The sequence below is a fragment of the Vitis riparia genome, chromosome 11 (genome assembly GCF_004353265.1).
Source record: "Vitis riparia cultivar Riparia Gloire de Montpellier isolate 1030 chromosome 11, EGFV_Vit.rip_1.0, whole genome shotgun sequence".
Taxonomy (NCBI): Eukaryota; Viridiplantae; Streptophyta; class Magnoliopsida; order Vitales; family Vitaceae; genus Vitis; species Vitis riparia.
Genome location: NC_048441.1, coordinates 9,288,081 through 9,312,583, shown reverse-complemented (window position 1 = coordinate 9,312,583; position 24,503 = coordinate 9,288,081). Strand labels below are relative to the sequence as shown.

General features: G+C 36.5%; 1 protein-coding gene across 2 annotated transcripts in view; it reads right to left on the bottom strand.

Moving 5' to 3' along the window:
• The window catches only part of LOC117925318 (5'-nucleotidase domain-containing protein DDB_G0275467), a 44,012-nt gene extending 22,323 nt beyond the window's left edge, over positions 1-21,689 (bottom strand). The window contains exons 1-7 of one of the 2 annotated variants that reach the window (XM_034844315.1): positions 21,473-21,687; positions 21,196-21,360; positions 20,960-21,096; positions 20,717-20,866; positions 10,526-10,627; positions 322-486; positions 21-131 (exon numbers count right to left, since the gene is read on the bottom strand). In XM_034844315.1, the coding sequence (XP_034700206.1) occupies positions 21-131; positions 322-486; positions 10,526-10,627; positions 20,717-20,866; positions 20,960-21,096; positions 21,196-21,360; positions 21,473-21,533 (891 nt within the window). In that variant the 5' untranslated portion in view covers positions 21,534-21,687. Of the gene's footprint in view, positions 1-20; positions 132-321; positions 487-10,525; positions 10,628-20,716; positions 21,097-21,195; positions 21,361-21,472 lie in introns of both variants that reach the window. The other variant, XM_034844314.1, reaches the window with a different exon arrangement.
• Positions 21,690-24,503: the final 2,814 nt, after the last annotated feature.

Below are 24,503 nucleotides of genomic sequence, written 5' to 3'. Positions count from 1 at the left end.
TTCTACAATTCGAGAATCACCTCCAACATAAAACGCATCCCTCCATCCACAAAATTATATGGTGAATTAGTCAACAAGAAAAGGTTTTTCCCTTTCTCTCTAAGCATCTTGAGAAAGCGCAGCAGCTGTCCCTGGAATTTTCACCCATATAAGAATGAGTCTGAACTCTCAAGTACAGAATACAAAATTCAACTTGACAATACTAAAATATTCCATAAGAGCTTTTGCCTCAATTTTGAAAACAACTATTAATCACAATGCATGACCAATCCAACAGAAAAACCAAAATATATAGGGATTAGGGTATCCAATTCAACTGACATTTTTAACTAGGTATCTGTCCGGATCAGAAAGAATTCCTCTATGAACCAAGCCACTTTGGTGAGCATGCTGAATTGCATGGTTTACATCTTGATAGATGTAGGAAGGATCAAATTCCAGCTTAGCATCAACAAAATGTTGCACCATATCTGCAATAAGGCATGCCTACAAAGCGAACACAAAATCAAGTATTCAGGGGCAAGAAAAAATAAATTAAAAAAACAGATCATGATCAATTAACAAAACTGAAATAGTTCATGGAGGATCCTAATCTACTAATCTAGGGTAATTAGACAGTATGTGACATCTAATGTATGTGTTAAAAGTGCTCTTAAATATGGATACCAGCAACTTTCAGTTTATTTCAGTACTATTTACCCAGAGTGACAGCTATTGCAAGATTCAGGTTATTGAGAATACTTCTGAAACAAAGAGATACAAGGACTACTGAGAAATGAATTCATCCTGTCAACCTGGTCTTTGTAAGGGTTATACTCATGCTTCATCCCAGCTGTGATTACAATAACTTGATCTATTTCCTGCTACTACTATCTCAAACATGCTCACAAACACATTTAATGCCACATAAAAAACTTTGTTCCTGTACTATAATGTATGTTATATGGGTTCAGGAACGAGTATCGTATGTGTCTACGTGTCAAAACCGTTTCATCCCAAAATCTTAGGACACAAGGATTCAGCTGAAAATGATCTCAATTATGGGTGCAGGTACTTGAATACAACATTAATTATTATATGTTTTTTTTTATTTTAATGAAATGTTTAAATATTATTGAAAAATTTTTATTTATCTTTATATTTTTAATATATTAATTTTGATTTATATTTATTTTATATGTTATTAATTATCATATGTTTTTATTTTAATTGGATGTTTACATTATTGAAATTTTTCTTTACTTGTAAATATGAAACATATTTACAATAGATCTTTTATTTTAATAAGATGTTGAGAGAAGTTTTGCAAAAGTAAATGGAAACATATTTATTATTTACCATAAATGTTGAGAACTTTTAAGAAAATACATAGTTGATTTTCAATGAACCTCTTGAAAACATTCAAAATATATATTTTTACTTATTTAAATTGAAAAAGGTTTATATAAATTAAGTTCTATTATTTTAAGATTGATATAGTTCAACTTAACAATAATTTCTACATAAATGTATTTTTAGATCTTGTTATTTTAAGTTGATAAAATTAGTTTGAATTTAAAATATTTTTTAAAAAGAAAACAGATAACTGTTATTATCTATTACAATTTCTTTTGATGAGACAATAGATAATTGTTATTATCTATTATAATTTAAAAAGCAATTAAGAAAGAGATAGGAGGCAAATAACTTATATTGCATTATTTTTAAAAATAAAAAATTTTGCTTATAAGAAAAAAGAAAAAAAAAAAGGAGATAAGGTTGTATCCGATGCAATCCAAGCGTGTTGGACAAGGATCTCACACCCACATCCATGTCGTTTCGTGTCGACACAGGTACCTTGGTTGAAATTGAAGTATCCCCATATTACAAGCTATAATGCCATTTGTGCCATTATTGTATCATACATGGCCACATAAACAACCACACTAGTTTCATTATTAATTACAGCAAATTGCATCTTCATTACTTTTGCCTTTTGGTGTGCATACGGCCACAACTGAGAGGAGTTTCGAGAGCTTCACTATTGTAACCCTTCTTCTCTTTTGATTAGTGGATTCTTGAGTGTTGGTGCACTCCATGGATGTAGGGATCATATTGATCGTCGAACCACATTAAAAATCTCGTGTTTTTTTAATTTTTTTATTTTTTTGGTCATATGTGTGCTTGGTTTGGTTAACATTAGATTTCCTTTATCTTTATGTTGCTACACTAGGACTTGGCATAAGACCTTTCGTTGGCAAAACAAAATGGTATCAAAGTTTCGGTGAAGATTTCTCAAAGAGTTATGGAGAATATCCAAGGCTAAAGATTCAAAAAAGAAAAAAATTGGAATTTGATTGTAAAGATGGTATAGAAGAGTTGGAATGCATAAGAGGATCACAATAGTAATTTTGGTTGAAAGCAGAGTCTTTTGTTCTCTCATTGGCATATGATACATGAAACATGTACTTTGGTATCCTATTAAAATTGTAGTTTGTCCTACACACTTAATAGATCTTCAAGGTTGGAAACGGTAAAGTGTGTAAACGATTTGAACCAATCGAGATCTACTGGAACGTGAACAATGAGTAATGATAGAGCACAACAGAACCGTGGTGCAAAGGATTCAAAAGATCGAACATTGTAAACCTAGGATTTAAGACAATAAATGCCTCTTTGATATTCTTTTACTTAAAACTTAAATTTCTAGCAAATGTGTTTTAGAAGTTCCAAGGTGAAATATATTGAGAGATCTCCTTGACAATGACATCACTGAGTCATGTGCAAGGGTACAACACATGTCACAAAGAAATAGAATACTAATTAAAAATTTGAGTCAAGGTGAATATCGTTGGAAAGTATCTTAACTTCCTAATTATTGAACCAGCAAAAACAAACCCAACTTACCCCATATGGGATGTCAACAACTCGATTGTGATGTCTTGGTTGGTAAACTCCATGACTAATGAAGTACAAAGAAATTATCTTTGTTATCCTACTGCTAAAAAAAAAAAAAAATCTGGGGCTCTCAAAATCTTGCATATTTTGACTTAGAAAATTCAGCTCAGGTTTTTTAGTTACGGAATATGGCCAGAAATTTAAATCAAGGAGATTCAGATGTGTCTATGTACTTCACATCACTCAACAAAATATGGCAAAGTTGGACTTAGCTGATGACTGCAATTGGAGCTGCACAGCAGATTGTGAAAGATACAGAGCTCAGATTAATAAGAAAAGGATCTATGACTTCTTAGCGGGGCTCAACAAGGAACTGGATGAGGTTTGTGGTCGAGTTCTTGGAATAAAGCCACTTCCAGTTATTGAAGAAATCTTCACAGAGGTGAGTAGAGAGGAGACACGCAAACGTGTGATGCTTGGTGGGGCAACAAGTCCTATTATTGCTAGCAATACTACTATTGATAACTCAGCCCTGGCAGCCCGTAAAAATGACATTCCCTGTGGAGATACATGCAACAACAGAAGAAACGGCAACCTTTGGTGTGATCACTGTCAGAGATCCAATCACAGTCGTGAAAACTGCTGGAAGTTGAATGGCAAGCCACTGAATTTCAGAGATAACAGAGGCACTAGGAGGGAGCCCAAGGGATATCAAACCACCTCAGATACTGAACAGCAGCTAGGAGAGAATCCTATCAATATTTCCTTAAACAAAGAGCAGTTAGAGTAGCTCTACAAATTGTTAACACCATCCTCAGCCTCGGTACCAACACAAGCAGGCACTAATACATCCCAGAACCTAATTAACTCATCATTCCTAGCCCAGAAAGGTACATTTCGGACTGCTTTGAGTGGAACAACAGAAAAATTCAACTCTTGGATTATAGATTCAGGGGCAACAGACCATATGACAGGTTGTACAAGTTTTTTTTCTACTTATACTCCAGGTTCTGGGCACATGAAAGTCAAAATTGCAAATGGACCCCTTGCTACTGTTGCAAGGACTGGTACTACAATTTTAGGGCCTCATATAACCCTTTTCAATGTTCTTCATGTCCCAAAACTATCATGTAACTTGCTATCTATTAGCAAACTTACCAAAGAGTTGAGTTGTGCTGCCTATTTCTTGCTTAATCATTGCGAATTTCAGGATATGACTTCTGGGAAGAGGATTGGCGGTGCTGAGGAATATGGAGGGCTCTACTACTTCAAGGAAGTCAATACCAAGGACGGACAAGCTCTAACAGCTAGTTGTGACTCTTCCTCTAAGACTAAGCAACAAGGAATAATGTTGTGGCACTTTAGGTTAGGTCATCCTAATTTTCAATATTTGTAACATTTGTTTCCTTCTCTTTTCAATAATAAAGATATCGTTCAGTGTGATATTTGTCAATTTGTCAATTTGCCAAACATCAACGCTCTAATTATCCTTTCAACCCTAAAAAGCATCCAAACCTTTTGCAATGATACATAGCGACATACAAGATCCCTCACGTCTACAAAGTCTAACTAAGAAAAGGTGGTTTATCACATTTATTTATTTATTTATTTTATTTTTTTTATAAGAAACAACAAAGGAATATATTGATAAAACGGAAGTACAAGAGAAGGATGAGGAATCCTCCCACCAAAGAAAAACAAGACTACAAGTAATCAAATATAAGAAAATACAAAGAAAAAACAAGCAAACACTCTAGTTAGACCAACCCATTGGGATTACACACCGCTAACCAATCAAGTTGTAACACGTTAAGAGGTATCCCCTTAAAAACCTTAGAACAAAAAGCCCAAAGAGAAGCTAGAAAACGAATAGAATCCCAAAGATACTCTGAATTCCTTGCTTTATCCTAAAAAATCCTTACATTTCTTTCCCGCCACACCACACATATTAAAGCGATGCACGCATCTTGCCATAAAACAATCCCTCTCTTAGAAAATCCAAAACCATTAAAATTAGTAGATAACATATCAGAAATGCTCCTTGGGGGGACCCAATCCGTCTTTGCTAATTGAAATAATTTGTGCCACAACCCCATCGTCAAAAAGTAATGGAGAAAAAGGTGATCTACTGTTTCTCCATGCTTCATGCATAACTTACAAATGTCGGGATTAAGTGCTTTGTGGGGTCTTCTCAATTGTAGCAAGTCATTAGTATTAACCTTCTTATGAGCCACCAACCAGACAAAGGACTTGACTTTGAAGGGGACTTGAGAATTTCAGACGAACTTAGTAGGGAAAACTGGAGGCGAATCAGAATATTGAGATAAGGCAAGAAAGAAAGATTTGATTGTGAAAAATCCTGAAGGAGATAAAGACCAGAATCTCATATCTGGAACCGAAGGTGATATGTGTAGACGATCAAGAGACTGCATAAGGCCTTCTAAATCTTCTATCTCAAAATCAGAAAGATTTCGACGAAAGTTGAAATTCCAAGAGAATGGGCGGGTAGATCCAAGGATTGAAGAAATAGGAGTATTTTTATCCGTGACTACACTAAGTATTCTTGGATATTGGACCCCCAAAGGTTGGTCCCCCCACCACAAGTCTTCCCAGAACCGAATTCTATCCCCGTCACCTACCACAAACCGAGTAAACTTGGAAAACTCTTGGAAGACTTGTGCAATGGTCTTCTAAGGACAACAATGTGACCATCTAACTATGTTGTTGACATCCCAGCCATTGAAGTGTGATCACACTCCAACGATGCTTAAAATAACCTGATACCACAGAGCTGAACCCTCCCTAGGATATCTCCACAACCACTTCCCTAAGAGAGCGACATTCCTTACAGAAATCTTTCCAAATCCCAATCCCCCTTTCGACTTCGGCTTACACACTACGTCCCAACTAACCAAATGATCTCTTTTGCCTTCCTCTACGCCTGACCATAAAAAATCTCTTTGCAATCTCTCAATTTTTGCTGCCACTGAGGCAGGAATCTTAAACAAAGAGGAAAGTAACATGGCACAAGGGTGAGACAAGATTGAATGAGGGTTATCCTGCCTCCAAAAGATAAATACGTCTTTTGCCACCCATCTAATCTCCTTGATATCCTCTCAATCACAGGATCCTAAAAACCACAGGCCTTAGGATTCCCTCTTAGAGGAAGACCCAGGTAAAGTATAGGCCACCCAGAAGCCTTGCAGTCAAGCATCTCGGCCAACCTAGAAAGATGATTCTGTTCAAGATTAATGTCATAGATATTGCTTTTGTCAAGATTAACTTTCAACCCAGAAATATGCCCAAACACTAGCAAAACATTCTTAAGGGTCATCATATCCTCTTCTCGAGTACTAGAAAAGAAAATGGTATCATCTACAAATTGTAAATGGGATACCCTTGTTCTGTTCCTACCCACCCTAAAACCCTCCAAGACGTTTCTCTCCTCAGCTCTTAATAACATCCTACTCAATACATCTGCCACTATAGTGAACAAAAAAGGGGATAAAGGGTCGCCTTGTCTTAAACCTCTAGATGCCTTAACCCACCCTTTCGCATTACCGTTCACTAGGACTGCAAAAGAAACCGAGGACAAACAACCTCTCATCCATTTCCTCCATCTAGGACTAAACCCCTTCATCTCCAACACATGATCCAAAAAATCCCAACTCACATGGTCATAGGCCTTTTCAAAGTCAATTTTGAAAACAACTCCTTCCTCCCCTGATCTTCTTTTCTCATCCACTATCTCATTGGCTATGAGAACTGCATTCAAAATTTGTCTCCCTTGAACAAAAGCTCCTTGAGTAGAATGGATGGTTTCGTGAAGTGCCCCTTTTAGACGCCCTGCTAACACTTTGGCTATTATCTTGTAAAGACTAGTGATCAAACTAATAGGTCTATAGTTTGAGATTCTCTTTGACATGTTTTTTTTGGGTAATAGAACTATAAGGAAGTGTTAGTGCTTTGATTGATAATTCCGCTCCTGTAAAACTCTACAAACACTCTCAGTTTATCACATTTATTGATGATCACACATGCACTACACAGCTATATCTCTTGAAAGAAAAAAAAAATGAGGCAAAACCAACATTCAAAATTTTTTTTCAAATGATTCAAAACCAGTTTAATGCTAAAATCCAAGTCTTATGAATGGATAGTAGGGATGAGCATTTTAACAACATTTTGGGAATCATTTGTTAGAAAAAGGGATTATGCATCAAAGTTCATATGTAAGTACACCTCAACAAAATGGAGTGGCTAAGCGAAAGAATAGACATTAATTGGAAGTAGCCCGATCCATTATGTTTACGACAAACATACCAAAACAATTTTGGGGGGATTCCATTCTTACAGCCTGTTACCTTATAAATCGCATGCCTACCCGAGTTCTCAATTACCAAACACTATTAAAAAAACTTCCTCCAATTCTATCCACAAACTCTGTCCATTAACAAACTCTGATCAAAATCGAACCAAACTGGATCCTAAAGCACTAGCCTATGTCTTCCTTGGTTACTCAGCCACACAAAAGGGATATCATTGTTACTCTCTTGAAAAACGAAAAATACTTTGTCACTATGGATGTTACGTTTTTTGAGAACCAACTATATCTCTCCCAATATTCACTTCAGGGGGAGAATAATGTAGGTAAAGAGAATTTTTGGGAATTATCATTGTTGAGCCCACTGCCATAACAACCACCAAACTTGTTGCCTAACCCAGCTGTCTCACCAGAACAGCTATTAAACCAGCCTTCTTTGCCAGAACAACCACCAAACTTGCTGCCTAACCCAACTGTGTCACCAGAACAGCTATTAAACCAGCCTTCTCACCCACCTGAACAGCCAGAACACCTCCTTAACCAGCTAGTGTTTGAAATTGACAAACCAGAACAAACTAACCCAACTGAACCTGAGGTGTCAACAACAAAAATAGATTCAAGGCCAAGGGCAGATTCACTGCAGCAACCAGAACTTCGTGTCTATTCAATGAGGAGTAAGCTGAGAATAGTAGAGACCAAAATGGACCAACAGTGCTATCAAGAATCAAAACCAATTGTCATTCCTGAGGTAAGTGACCTTAATTTGCCCATAGCCATGAGAAAAGAAGTTCAATCATGTACTCAACACCCAATATCCAATTTTTTTTCATATAGTCATCTCTCACCTCGATTTCAGGTGTTTATTTCCAGACTTTCAGGAGAAGAAGTTCTGAAACATATTCATGAGGCTCTACAAGATCCTTAATGGAGAGAAGTTGTAATGGAGGAAATGAAAGCTTTGGAAAAAAACGGAACCTGGGATTTCGCGGACAAGCCCAATGGAAAGATGCCTGTTGGATGCAAATGGGTGTTTGTTGTAAAATATAAGTCAGATGGGTCTATTGAAAGGTACAAGGCAAGGCTAGTAGCTAAGGGATTCACTCAAACTAATGGTATTGATTATCAAGAAGCGTTTGCCCCAGCTGCTAAACTTAATACAGTAAGAGTTCTTTATTCCTTGCTGCAAATCCGGATTGGCAACTTGAACAACTAGACATTAAAAATGTTTTTCTGAATGGAGACCTAGAAGAAGAAGTGTACATGGAATTGCCTCATGGATTCAATCATGGAAGGAAGGAAGGGAAAGTCTAGAAGCTTAGAAAATCTCTCTATGGGTTGAAACAATCGCCCCCTGCATGGTTCGAGAGATTTACCAAGACCATCATGATGCATGGGTATACACAGGCCCAATCTGATAATACCTTGTTTTATCGTCACAATGATGGTACGGTCACTATTCTCATTGCCTATGTGGATGACATTATAGTGACTGGGAATGATCCAATGGAGATGGAACGATTAAAAGAGAAGTTGGTTGCTGAGTTTGAAACTAAAGATCTAGGACCTTTACGTTACTTTCTAGGGATGGAAGTGGCAAGGAACAAAAGTGGAATATCAGTTTCCCAAAGAAAATATATTCTAGATCTTTTGAAAGAAACCGGAATGCTAGGATGTAAACCTATGGACACTCCAATGGATCCACTAAAGAAGATTGGAGAACAAAAAGAAGGCACACCTGTTGACACCGGAAGATATCAACGCCTAGTAGGAAAGCTAATTTATCTTTCCCACACTAGGCCAGACATCGCTTTTGCAGTAAGCGTTGTGAGTCAATACATGCATGCTCCTTGCGAAGAGCATATGGAAGCCGTGTATAAAATTATGAAGTATCTTAAAGAATCTCCTGGGAAAGGATTATACTTCAGGAAAAATGAAACAAGAAGCATTGAAGGGTTCACGGACGCTGATTGGACAAGCTCCATAGATCACCGAAGATCAACTTCAAGCTATTACACCTTTGTGTGGGGGAGCAAGAAGCAAACGGTTGTAGCTAGAAGTAGCACAGAGGCGCAATTTCGTGCTATTGCTCATGGTATGTGTGAACTATTATGGCTTAAACAACTTCTAAGAGAAATTGGTGTGAAGGAGGAGATGTCAATGAAGATGTATTGTGATAATAAGGCGGCCATCAACATATCACACAACCCAGGTCATCATGACCGAACTAAACATGTAGAAGATAATAGACACTTTATAAAAGAGAAGGTTGAAGACGGTACAATTTGCATGGTTTATGTATCAATAAATAAACAAGTAGCAGATGTACTCACCAAAGCATATCAAGAAGATCATCGAGTAGCTAATAGACAAGCTGGGTATGTTCAATTTGTACAACGTAACTTGAGGGGGAGTGTTGGAAGATAATTTGAATAAAATCAAATCATTCTAATTATGGACAGATTATGTTTTAAATCAGTAGCCAAATAATTACTATTTGGTTGTTATTTGACTGTTTTGATTTTAACTTTTTTTATTAGGAGATATGATTTTATTATTCCTAGAATTAAGGTCTATTTCACGTCCTGCTATGTATAAATTATAGTTTGTACTTTTGTTTTGTTTTTAATAAGAATTCGGTGAACGCTAGTTTTTTCTCTTAATCAGTGACATTTTGAACCCTCGGGTTTGTATCTTTATTTTCTTTTCTTTATATATGGTATAGTGGATTAGCTCTCTCATATCCATATATGTAGGCATAGGTGGCAGAACCGTTAAGACCCATGTGTCTTTATTTGTAGATTTCCTTTATCTTTATGTTTTTTTATTAGATCCTTTATCTTTATGTTATAGCACTAAGACATGGCATCAAAGCTTCCAATAGTAAAACATGTTAATTAAAGTGATTTAATCCTAGAGGTACTTTTGCACATAGTAAAGATGACAATTGACCAACTAGGATTTTAATATACAACACATGATTGTTTAGCACATTACTAGGGCCTAGGCCTAATACTTAAGATTTGTCAACACCAAAGGCAAGGTTCATCATTGACTAATATGAAGTTTCTAGATGCTACCTTATAAAATTAAAAAGAGGGCTAAGACTATTGACTTTTCTACACTTGAATTGCAAGCCTAAGAGTGCCTTTTATAAAAAGATCATTTAGAAATGTGTAACAGAGTCAAAGAATAAAAGAAAAATAGTCAAATAAATTCAATATCAGATCCAATATGAAACTAAATGCTAAAAATAAGATAGAAATAAAGATCAAATACGGAATTGCCTAGGCTAATAGATATCAAAGCATTGATGGTGAAACTAACCTCACTGAAGCAAAAGAAATCCATCAACCCAACAAGCCCCCATAATTGGTCACGACCAATATGTCGTGTACCATATATCTCTTCTATTTCCTTCCTGCTAAGCTGATTTGTAGATATAAAATAACCATTAAAATAGTTATATCTACAATAAAACTAGTATGCATTTTCATGAATCCTGATCAATTAAATTATCCAATCACAATATAGCTCACAACAAATCAATCTTTTGTATTGGTTATAAATAAAAAAGAAACTAGACATATAGAATGGTGCTATGTCACTCCCATTAGTCTATAATATTTGTTTACAGCACAGTTTTAGTTGATCAAATCAAACTAAATGTCTGAAAAAAACAAGTGATGTTTGAAATATATATAAATAAAAATAAAATAAAATGCAAAAGGAGATACTCACAAGCAACCATTTTTATTATCACCAAAAGAAGATCTAAGAACATAGATTCAAGAGCTAATTACCCCTTGAATTATGGGATGAATGAAGTTAGGATGTATGTCTAGAGTTCTACAATACACATGCTTACCATTCCAAATCCTCCTGAAGAAGAAAAAAAAGGAAGAAAAGAAAACCCGTTTCTATCGAAAAAGAACTCCATGCTTGGTAATTACGGTACAATTGCACTTGAAGACTGGTACTTGGTGTTGCACATGTTGCACCCTCAATTGAATGTCTATATAGAATTATGTTAGGGATTTTTAATGGTTGTAAATAGAAGCTATGATGCTCCCATAGAGACAAAAATGTAGACTAAGTAAAGAAGAGTTCCAAATAAATCGTTCAAAACTTGACACCAAAAATTAAAAACAAAAATTGTTGGTCTTAATATTCACGCAAACAGATATTTCAGTAGAATATCTTTCAATCTTAGAAATGATAGATCAACTCCCTAAAAGTCACTCCTGAAAAATACATTAAGGTGAGCATCGATGCATAGCAGGGGGTTGGATGAAAAGAGAGAAAAGGGAGAATCCCTAATTTTTGTTATTGAAAAACTGTTAATCATACACATTGGACTTGGGTATATATATACATGTTAGTGGGATCCACAATACAATAAGGAAAGAAAAGGAAAAGTAAAACCGTACACTATTTAACACTCCCCCTCAAGCTGGAGCATATATGTTATATGCACCAAGCTTGTTACAAATGTATTTAATTCTAGGACCTCTAAGAGATTTAGTAAAAATATCTGCTAGTTGATGATTTGAATTGACAAAATTAGTCGTCACACATCCTGATGCGATCTTCTCTCAAATGAAGTAACAGTCAACTTCAATGTGTTTGGTCCTTTCATAGAAGACTGGATTGGATGCAATATACAAAGCGGCTTAGTTGTCACAGATGACCTTCATCTGTTCATCCTTTCCAAATCTCAACTCCCAAAGAAGATGTTTCAGTCATATGAGTTCACATGTTGCCAAAGCCATAGCTCGATACTCAGCTTCAGCACTAGATCTGGCCACTACATCTTGTTTCTTACTCTTCCAGGATATTAGGTTACCTCCAATAAAAACACAATACTCGGAAGTGAAACGTCTATCTGTAGGTAAGTCAGCCCAATCTGCATCTGTGTAACCAACAACCTAGGTATGACCTTTGTTCTCGTACAACACACCTTGGCCTGGTGTGCTTTTGATATATCGAAGAATGCAGATTACAGCATCCCAATGGCTATCACATGGTGACCGTAGGAATTGACTAACAACACTTACAGGAAAAGAAATGTCTGGACGAGTAATAGTGAGGTAGTTCAGTTTACCTACAAGTCGCCGATATCTCCCAGGATCTCCTAAAGGCTCCCCCTGTCCTATTATAAGTTTGACATTTGGATCCATAGGAATGTCTACCGGTTTAGAGTCTAACATACCGGTTTCTTCCAAGATGTCTAAAGCATACTTCCTTTGGGAAAAAACCACACCGGAACTGGATTGAGCTATCTCAATCCCTAAGAAATACTTGAGTTTCCCCAAGTCTTTAGTCTGAAAGTAAGTGAAAATGTGTTGCTTTAGTTTCTAAATACCATTCTAATCACTGCCTGTAATGATGATGTCGTCCACATAAACTACCAGATAAATACATTACCCTGAAGAGTTATGATGATAAAAAACAGAATGGTCTGTTGTACTGCAGAACATGCCAAACTCCTTAACAACAGAACTAAAACGGCTAAACCATGCTCGAGGAGATTGTTTCAAGCCATATAGAGAACGGCATAACATGCACACTAAACCAGACTCCCCCTAAGCAACAAAACCAAGTGGTTGCTCCATATAAACTTCCTCAACAAGATCCCCATGAAGGAAAGCATTTTTAATATCTAACTGATAAAGAGACCAAGAACGCATAGCAGCCATGGAGAGCAATAGACGAACAAAAGCTATATTGGCAACAGGAGAGAAAGTGTCACCATAATCAGAACCATAAACCTGAGTATAGCCTTTAGCAACTAAGCGAGCCTTAAGGCGATCAACCTGACCATCAGGGCCAACCCTAACTATGTAGACCCAACGACAACCAACTATAGATTTACCAGAAGGTAAAACAACAAGATCCCAAATGCCATTGGAGTGTAAAGCAGTCATTTCATCTACCATTGCCTGTCGCCAGCCTGGATGGGAAAGAGCCTCAGGGGTGCTCTTGGGAAGAGAAACAGAAGATATAGCAGAAACAAATGCAGAATAGGGTGAAGATAATCGATGGTAACTCAAAAAATTGCAAATGGGATGAGGATTACGAATAGATCGATTACCTTTCCGAAGAGTAATGGATAAGTCAGTAGAAGGAGGTAGAGCCGGGGCAGGAGAAGCCGAAGGGATAGAAAGTGAGTCAGCAGGTACCTCGGCCAAAGAAGGAGGAACAGCGACACGATGACGGCGATGATAAACCTGAAGTGGGTGAGAAGGCACTGCATCAGGTGGAGAGATAATGGGAAGGGGTAAGACTTCAGAAAGAGTAAGAGACTCAACAGTGAAGAAGAATGGTGAGTCCTCAAAGAAAGTGACATCAGCGGAGAGAAAGTAGCGATGAGTCTCAGAGGAATAACAACGATAACCCTTTTGAAGTCTGGAATATCCCAAGAAAATGTATTTTGTGGCTTTGGCAGTTGTCCTGTCCAGGAGTGAGAATATGAACAAAGCAAGTACAACCAAAAACACGAGGAGGAAGGAAATAAAGTCGTTGGTTAGGGAAAAGAAGGGAATGAGGAATCTGATCGTGTAATACAGATGAGGGCATACGATTAATCAAATAACATACTGTAAGAACAGCATCCCCCCAAAAACGAAAAGAAACATTACTATGGAGAAGGAGAGTACGAGTTGTCTCAACAAGATGTCGATTCTTACGTTCAGCTACCCCATTTTGTTGAGGAGTATGAGCACAAGAAAACTGATGAAGGATCCCATGTTGGGACATAAATGAAGTAAATGGTGCAGAAAAATATTCCCTGACATTGTCACTACGTAACACACGAATAGAAATATTGAACTGAGTTTGGATTTCAGCATAAAATTTCTGGAAAATAGAGAATAACTTAGCTCGATTTTTTATTAAAAATAACCAAGTACATCGAGAATAGTCATCAATGAAAGTGACAAAATACTGAAATCCTAAAGTAGACGTGGTCCGACAAGAACCCAAACATCAGTGTGGACAAATTCAAAAGGAGACTTTGCCCGATTATTCAAACGCTTTGGGAACAAGACACGAGTATGTTTCCCAAGCTGACAGGACTCACATGCAAACGACGACAAAGATGAAAAACGAGGGACCATTTTTTGGAACTTGGATAGACTAGGGTGGCCCAGGCGACTGTGGATGAGGAGGGGAGCATCGGTGGAAATGCAAACTGCAGGAATTGAAGGCAAGGTGAGGTGATAGAGGCCTTGAGACTCACGTCCTATGCCAATCGTCTTCCCCGTACTCCGATCCTGCAAGTTCACAAATTTATCATAGAAAGTGATAGAACAGTTAAGAGTGCGAGTTATTTTGCTAATGGAAATAAGATTAAAAGGACACTCAAGGGCATAAAGGACAGAATGGAGAGGTAAGGAAGGGACAGGATGAGCTAAACCAAAACCTTTAGCCATAGTTTGGGAACCATTAGCTAAAGTAACAGTAGGTAAGGCAGAGGTAGTAGTAATAGAAGAAAAAAGATCTTTATTACCAGATATGTAATCAGAAGCGCCAGAATCTAGAATCCAAGGTCCAAGAGAAGATGTGTGGGTAAGACAAACAGAAGCATTACCAATCTGGGCAACAGAAGCAACAGAAGCTGACTTGGTGGCCTGATAGCAGAGATAGTCATCATACTCACTGTCAGTGAGGGAAATACCCTGAGATGTGGAGGAACTCGAAGGCTGAGGCAACTGAGGATCAGATGACTGGGCCACGTGGGCAGTGCGGGGAGGCCGCCCATGTAACTGATAACACCGATCACGAGTGTGGTCAAGCTTATTGCAATAGGTGCAATGAGGACGTTGGCCTCTACCTCGGTTACCATTGCGTCCTCCTCAAGAGTTAGTTTAAGAAATTAACACAGAAGAATCTGAAGTGTTATCAGATGGCAAAGTCTGAGTGGAGGAGATACGGAGAAGGCGAGCAAACACATCATCCAAGGATGGAACGGAGGAACTGCCAAGAATCTGATCGCGGACGGTCTCAAGATCTGAACGGAGGCCAATAAGCGTAAGAACCATGAAGAACTTGTCAATCTGTGTTCGTTGATCCCCAACATCAGTAGTAAGAGGCATCACGGTCAAGAATTCCTCCTTAAGAGAGGCAATCTGGCCAATATAAGTAGATAAATCCATGTCTTGTTGTCTGACATTGACAATAGAATAAGCCACCTTATAAAGACGTTGGATATCATTCGTGTATAGCCCTTTCGCCTGATTCCAAAATTTAAAGCATGTTTTGTAGGCCCAAAGATGAAGCAGAATCTTAGGATCAACTGATTGCCATAACACACTACATAACTGTGCATCTATCTTCCACCATTGTACTATGTCAACCTCATGGATATCCGCCTCCTACGTAACAAGGTGATCCTCATAACCTTGACCCATAAACCAAAGCTCCACAGAGGCAGACCAAGACAAATAATTTTCACTACCAACCAATTTCTCCGAAGTAATCATAGAAGATCCAGATATGACAGAGGAAAAAATGGAACTTTTAGTAGCCATATCTACTTATTTGTAGAATGAAATATGTTTGGATTGAAGAGAGCCTTAATACGGCTTCAGATCGCAGCTGAAAGAAGAAAAACCGAGGATCCACGGCTGTAAGAGACCAAATAGTAAAGAAAAACAAATGTGGCACTACTTGAAGGGTAGAAGAACACTTCCTAAGACACGTGCAGGGCTCGGGGTGGAGAGGAAGTCACCGGAGGTCGCCAGAAAGGCTATTTAGAGGGCCGACGGAGATAAAAAAACCCCAAAAAATGCACTTTTAGGGCTCGGATGGCACAAGCACAGATGAAGGGTGGCTAGACGGCGTCAGGCGAGGCTGGAGGTGGAAGTGCGTGGCCAGAAAGTGCTCCACGCGCCGGCGAGTGAGGTTCAAGCTGCCGGAGAAGAAACGCGCGTGGCCGGCGCATGGCTGAGAATCTCCCTCCAGTGCTTTGACAAAACTTGAAAATCTCCTCCTTGCGCACCTGATGGTATGGTCGATGTCAGAAAAGGACTTCGCCGAGAAAAGTCGCCGGCAGTGAGGGTTTTCTGACGGCGATACGGTTAATCGGAAAGCTTTAGGAGATGGGAAAGGTGACCGGAATGAAACACGGTCACTGAAAGGTTTCCTAGAATTGATTCACGAATAAACCAGAAATAATTAGGTTTTTTTTCTCCTTAAGCTCTGATACCATGTGAAAAGAGAGAAAAAGGAGAATCCCTAATTTTTGTTATTGAAAAACTGTTAATTATACACATTGGACTTGGGTATATATATACATGTTAGTGGGACCCACAATACAATAAGGAAAATAAAAAAAAAGTAAAACTGTACACTATCTAACATAAATAAATAGACAATTCATCATAAATAAATAGATAAACAATAAATAAATAAAAAATAAAAATTAGATCATTTTTTTTATTTTTTTTTATAGATAAAATGGAAGTATATTAAACGAAAAGAGGAAGCACCAAAAACAGTGCGCTCCAAGTATACAGGGAGTATACAAACAAGCCCAAAGACACACCCCTAAGGGGAAAGGAAAGCAACACACCAACTTCCCTTACTTAGAGCCTAACCAGTCTAAAAAACTTACAAGAGAAGAAGGGCACAAAACTAAAGAAACCCTAACCCAAGACCAAAGATTACATACAAAAGAATATTTCAATTTTTGAAGCGAAAGCTCCCCATTCCCAAAAGCTCAAAAATTCCTTTCCTTCCAGACTGACCAAAAAACACACAAGGGAGTCATTTGCCAAGCCTTCTTACGAGCTTTCCCCACAAACGCTCCATGTCACCCAAGAAGAGTTTCCTTCACTATACACAAAAGAGTCCAAGTCACACCAAAAATGGAGAAAAAATAAAAATTAGATAAATAAGTAGTTTTCGTCTTTCACAATTTCATTATTCTAATAAATAAATAAATAAATAAATAAATAAATAATTAACAATATAAAAATACATATAAAAAAAATAAGAAAATAACAATTATATAAATAAGTAGTTTCCGTGTTGCACAATTTCATTATCATAATAGATAAATAAATTAATTAAACAAAAATATAAAATACATAAAAATTTAAAAAATAAAAACAATTAGATTTTTTTTTTTATAACTGTGGATGTCCGGGCTAGCAACTCAACTAATCCCACGGGGCCCTGAAGTTAACGACCAGGTAAACCTCCAGTGGCCCTGAGAGGACTCGAACTGGTGACCATTGGGGAGCAAACCCAAGGCCAGACCAACTGAGCTACCCCTCAGGGTTAGTAAAAACAATTAGATAAATAAGTAGTTTTAACTTTTCTTTGACAATTTCATTATCATAATAGATAAATAGAAATATAAAAATACAAATTTAAATGCCCAAAAGAGACTTAGTGATGGATCAAAACTGTGTCAATGCCAACCACCAGGTACGCACCTCTCTTTGTCTTCCTCTTTTCTTCTTCTCCTCTTCTTCCTTGGTTCTTCTTTTTGTCTTCTTCTCAATTTCTACTCTCTACTGAGCCTTAATTTTGGGTCTTTTGTGTTTCTTTAAGGCTCATTTTAGGTTGTTAAAAAAAAAATGCTTCTTCTTATTCTTCTCACGATCTCAGGATCAACTTCCAACCCTAATTTGGGCGTTTTCTTTTGTTTTTATTCCACCAACAAAACATTGTATATTCCTGGTGAAATAAAAAAATAAATAAAAAAAAACACCCAGATTAGGCCTATAAGTGGATTGTGACTACAGAGAAGAGAAGAAGGAGAACAAATAGAGAAGCGTGCCTTTCTGGAGCTTCACGTCTAGCCAAAGGCATACGCCTTCCGCGCCTAAGCAGCACCTTCTTCAACGAGTTGCACCTTGAGTAAGGAGAGGCACTGGAGCTCCACATCGCGCTGCCTTGCACCTAAAGCGCACCTTTTAAAACTATAGGACCTTCTAAAGGAAATAGCAATGCTAGGATGTAAGCCTACTGACACTCCTATGGATTCAACCTGTAAATTGGGAATGAAATAAGGAAGCTCTCCAATTGACAAGGGAAGGTATCAAAGACTAGTAGGGAAACTCATATATCTTTCTCATATAAGGCCTAACATTAGTTTCTCAGTTAGTGTGGTGAGTCGATTTATGAATAACCTAACAAATGAACATCTTGATGTTGTGTATTAGATCCTTAGGTACACAAAAATGACACCAAGCAAGGGTTTGTACTTTCAAAAGGGAACAAACAAGAACAATGAATTTTTTTAGATGCTAATTGGGTTGGTTCTATAACTAACAGATGATCTACCTCTAGTTACTGCATTTATGTATGGGGGAATCTCGTTACATGGCAAAGTAAAAAGTAGTCCATAGTTGAAAGAAGCAATGTCAAGGTTGAATTCAAGGCTATGGCACATAGTATATGTGAAGGAATGTGACTGAAAAGATTGCTTGAAGAGTTAAAAATTCCTACCGAGAAGTCAATGAAGATGTTGTAACAATCAAGCAGCTATAAGTATTGCAAAGAACCTGGTCCATCATGACAAAACTAAGCATGTGGAAATTGACCGTCGCTTCATCAAAAAAAAATAATAATAAGGAATAGTTAAAATGTTTTACACTCCTACAAGCCTTCAGACTACGGACATTCTTACAAAGGCCCTTCCAAGAACCAATTTTGAAGCTTTGATCAACAAGTTGGGAATGATTGAGGAGATCATGGGTCGTAGCCTATTTTAATTAAGTTTTTATTTGTTTAAAGAGAGAGATTAGGACAATATGTCCATCTTTTATGATAATATTTCCAACCTTTATTTCCTACTTTATTAGGATTGTTTTTCCCATTTGTTAGCTACTAGAATCAAGGAGATTAACTGACAAGCTGCTATCATTTTTCTCAAATGATACCCTTTGTAATCAGCTGGATTTTCAGAACGAATTCAATAGAGTTTTCACCTCATTCTACACATATTAAATGAAATAGTCCCTATTTTAAGTGCAAGTATGGCATTTAGTAGTGATAATAATTCTGGAGATAGTGTTGGCATTCAAATTACTTCAGTAAAGCAAAAGGGACCTAATTATTTATTATGGTCTAAAGTCATGAGGGTGTATATTGAGACAAATGGAAAACTAAAACATCTTGTGAAAGATCCTCCTTCCCAGAAATCTAAAAGTTTTGATGAGTGGCCACAAGATGACTTCATGATAACAACATGGTATCAAAGCCTCATTTGGTGGGAGGTCATGCATTCAAACCTCATCACCGTAATTTTATTTCTTCAATTTATTAAGCTCACGTGCAAGCCGTAAAGAAAAAGAAGCTACACATAAGGAAGGTTGTTGGAGAGTTTGATATATATTGTGAACCCAAATCCTACAAGCTTAAGCTTTTAGGAAAATTTGGTTGCACTTCAACAAGAAGAAACCATACCAAAAAGCTCAATTTACTAGTAAATAAATAAATAATACAATCTTGAAATAAATGTTTCTATATAAACAAAAAATTTCATCATAATAATTGATTGATCACAAAAATCCAATTGATTAATGTGACAAAAGTTCCAAGCCATTTGAACAATTTATTTTTACATAAAAACCTCATCGTTGCCATTAAAACACCCAAAACCAATTGTCTAGCTAAAAGGGATCCAAAGTAGGGATCAATAGTCCTAAGCTAACCTTAGTATCACTTTGCTCCATCAATTGGATGATTACATTGGAACTCTATTTCTAAGCTATTTAGTTTTTTAAGTCCTTGGTGCAGCTTCCCAATATGCAACACTATGTTTAGACTTTTCAATCATTTAGTTCCATTTCACATTCTAAGGACAGAATGCTTAGTCCATAGCAATTGTTAAGACAGCTATTCAATTTAGCTGAAAGATAAAAATAAATATAAATAATTAAGTGTTTGTTTGAATACACTCACTAATTTTTTATTTGCAAAAACAACATAAAAAAATAGTAGTAAATTACATATAAAATGTAAGAACCCTTATATCAAAAGTATGGATTTATCTTTTGTTTTTAAACTTAAAACCCATTATCTTTTTGAGTAATGTCCCGAAAAGTTCTTACATTTTATGTTATTGTTATTACAATTTTTTTTCTCTTTAAAAATAGAAAGTATATCCAAATGACACCTAAGTGTAATAATAATAATAATAATACTAATAAGTAAACAACATCAAGGCATACACATACATGCACTTGCACACAAACATGTGTATAATCCCATCTCCCAAGTTGATCATGAGTAAAGTCATAAGTTTACCCTCCTAAATTGTTCACTCTGTTTCACCCTGTACACAGTTGTCAACCAAATTCTGAATTGCTTTTCCATAAGTACCAAGAATTCAGATATTAACCAAAGCAGGTATGTGGTGATTACAGTGGGCAGTCGTCATAACCATTATCAAGTTCAAAGGCATAGTAAACAAACACCAATTTCCAAACATATGCCATTTCAAGGATCATTTTCTGTCAAAGCATAAAACATTCATATAAACAAAATAATAATATCCAGTACCTTACGACGGCCAAAGTAACATCCGTCAGGTTCAATTGACCCAAAGAAATCTAACTTCAAAAGACACCCTTTTAACTTGTCATAGTATAGACCTCTTATGGGAAAGGTAGGATCGTATTTAAATTCCAAGCAACATTGAGGATATCGAAGCTGCAAGAGCCACCAAAAGGAAAAAAGGAAATGATATTCAACCCATAAAAAAAATAATAAAGTAAAATAGAAATCAGTAGAAAAAAAACTAACCTCATTGACCATATGCTCTTTGGCAAGATCATATATCAAGGTCTGTAGATTAGACGAATAATGCGCCAAAGTATAGTCATAATCAAATCCACAAACTTGTATATTGTCCATCCTCAGGTTCTTATTGACATATATACCTAATTTCAGCATCCGTCAATAACCAAGATTGCGGATAGCATAACTCAAGAGGATAATTAAATCAATCTCAAACAAAAGAAAAAGAAATAAACAAAAACCTCGTGGATTCATCTTGGGAATTCCCTTGAGAGCATCAGGAATCTGGACAAAATTCTCTTTAGCAGCAAGGAAATCACGACGAATCTTGGCTATATCATCCTGGAGAACAGAGGCTTGCTCGGATGGCGTGATCACATTGTAGGCTCGTGAGCTGCCTCCAACCCCTGGATTCAAAAATGAAAATCAGCTATGCAACAATTCTGCTGTTCCGAATTGAAAAAATATTTACAATAGAGAGAGAGAGAGAGACAGAAACAAATGAAAATCGAACAAGACCTGATCGAAGTTGAGAAGGAGAAAAGGTCCTCCTTTGCAAGGAAGAGAAAAGCCTTGACATGATATTCAGCTCTGCATTGGGCGGGTGGATTATTTAGGGTTTTGGTTTTTGTTATTATTTGATATTTCGGGATTTGGAAAATGGAGGGAGGTGACGTTAGTTATAAGGGTTTTATTGGAAATCATCCGGACAAGGAGGCAACGAAGGAGCCAGCCGCGTAGGAGAATTGTGTTTTGAGGGTAATTGGCCTGATTAGCCCATGGCCCTGTTATCCGTATTTAAACTAAAAAAAAAAATAGAAATTGAGAGAAAAGATATTGTCATCAGAAGAAAAGTATCCTTCACTGTTAAATAAAAAAAACTAACCCATCACCCCTTTTTCTTTCTCTCTCACTTTTTCACTCTTTCACCTATTTATTAGTGGACCAAATTAAATAATTTCTTAATCATTTTTCTCAAAAAAAAAATAATTGAATATGAGTGGTGAATGATTAAAAATTATTATTATCAAATGCATTTTTAAAGTTAATAACTTTTAAATACATCATCAGATATTATTCTTTTTTCAAACTTACATAATATATAATAAATATTATTTTTTATTTCAAATTTATGTTATTTATCATATATATTAAAAAGTTTTAAACACCTTGTAAAATGTTAGTATTATTTGTTTGTTCTAACTTGCAAATTAGACATCATCAAATTTTTTTTTCAAACTTATAAAATATGTAATAAATATTTGTTAAATACCTTAGAAAAAAAATTCTTACTTACAAAATAATAAATATGTTGTACATTATTTTCATATATATTAAATAATTTTTAATATCTTATAAAAATTATTATTCTATTTTTTTCTAACTTGCAAATTAAACACTGTTAACCCAAGGGTTCTCCTAATCGAGTTTTGAGGATAACAAACAATGGTTAAGTGGCTAATTGGTTTAATGATTAAGAATCTCAAGCATAAACTCGAAAATTCATCAAATGACCAAATGGATACAAGATCGAGATGCTTGGAAGACTTATGATCATAGGAAACTAATGTAAGATGAATGCATAAGTGCACTTAGGATTTTCACATGTTTCATGCAACTTAGAAAACTCGGTTTATTCTTTAAAACTTCGATTTCATTAAAACCTGAGTTTTTAACTAATGTACTATAGGCAAAATGTTTTATAATTGGCTTAATAATTCACCTAAAGACCTTGTCTAAGTGTTAGAAAATAAAGGAATTAAAAAAATAGGTTTTTGGGGCCAAAAAAACTCAACCAGTCGAGGCTATGGCCAACCGGCTCAACCGGTTGAGGAACCGATCGACTGGTCGAGGGATGCCAAAAACTTTCTCTCTCTCCCAGTGGCCTTCTCTTCCCGATCGAGGTCCAATCGAGGCAACGGTAACCTGTCAAGCATTAAATGCTCCAACGGCTAGTGAACCGGTCGACCCCTAGCTCGACCGGACGAAGTTACCTTTTGTTGTTTTTGACTCCCAAGCTTAGAAACCTATAAATTAAGAGCTTCACTTCATTTATTAAGAAGAGAACACTTGCATTCAATAATCTACCTACCTGTTCTTGATCAAAAAGCTCTCATTTCTTTCATAATACATTAAATCATCACTTGCATATCCTTTAGTGCACTATTGTGTGTCATCCTAACTTTGTCTTGTATTTGAGTTATCCTTAAGCTAGGTTGAGGGATTTTTTCTTGTAAAAATCCGAGTGTTAAAGCCTTCAAGAGGTTCGAATCTTGTAGAGATTGTGTAAGAGTCCATTGAATCCGGAATCCAAGTGTAAGAAGATTGGAAGCTTGGTTGAAGCTTCAAGTTAGTGGGACCCTCACTCGGTTAGGAGATTAAGGAGAGTGGACATAGGCAAGGAAGTGTTGAACCACTATAAAACCCAAGTTTGAATTCTCTAACTCTATCTCTTTATTTTGCTCATATTGTGTTTAAATTTGTTGTGATTGAAAAGATTTTAAAAACCTAGTTCCCCCCTCCCCCTTTTGGGTTTTCTTATTTAAGCATAGTGTAGACCTTCAATTTTGTCCCTTTAGCACATGTCTTTAAAATTCGTTTTCAATGCTCCACAATAGTTCCTTGGTGGCCCATGGCTACTCATACCACTTACCTTTTTCTGAGTCACCTCGGAGATTTTGGTTGAGGGATTATTTGATCCCTTATTGTGACCCTTGGCGGCCCTAATTTAGACTTAGGCTTTTCTTGTTTCTTTTTTAGGATAGCTTTTAGATACACTTGGCCCATTAGGCACCACCCTAGGCCCACTTAGTCTCATCATAGGCCCGTTTAGGCACACTTGGCCCATTTGGACATTTTTAGTGTGACTTGTATGACTTGCATGGTTACATGGCTTTTGAGCTCGGCTTTTGTTTATTGGTTTATTTTTATTTTATTTATTTTATTTTTAGTTTTAGTTTTATGATTATCATTCACTTTTTACTAGTTATCTTCCTCTTTATATTATTTTCCTTAACTTATTTATTTATTTATTATTTATTTTTGTTTATTTATTTATTTATTTATTACCGTTTCCTAATTTATTTACTTGCTTATCTATTCATTCAATTATTTAACTTCAAGAATTTCATGTTTTTGCAAGGAAACTTACCATTGGAGTTTAAGGAAGGTGGGACTCTCCTTAGAAGGTTTTGGAGGGGAATTTGAAATTGGGAAGATTGCTTTTGATTGGAAGATTTAAAAAAAGAAGAGAAGAAGAAAGGAAAGAGGAGAATTTTCCTTTTTGGAAACAAAATTTAGGTCTTGAGGGGTGATATATATAGGTGAGAAAAGGAAAAGAAGGGGAGGGAGGACACGCATTGGAGAAAGGAGAGGGAGAAATGAGTATTCTTTTGGTGAGATTCCGAGAATCGTCTTGAGAGGAAACACAAAGGTGGAGGAGGAGCACAGAGGGAGGGACTGGCAGCACGCATCCTCATCTCTCTTGAAGCCGAGCAATATTTCTCAAAGACTAGTTCTTCCAGGTATGGTCACGTGAAATTCGCATCTT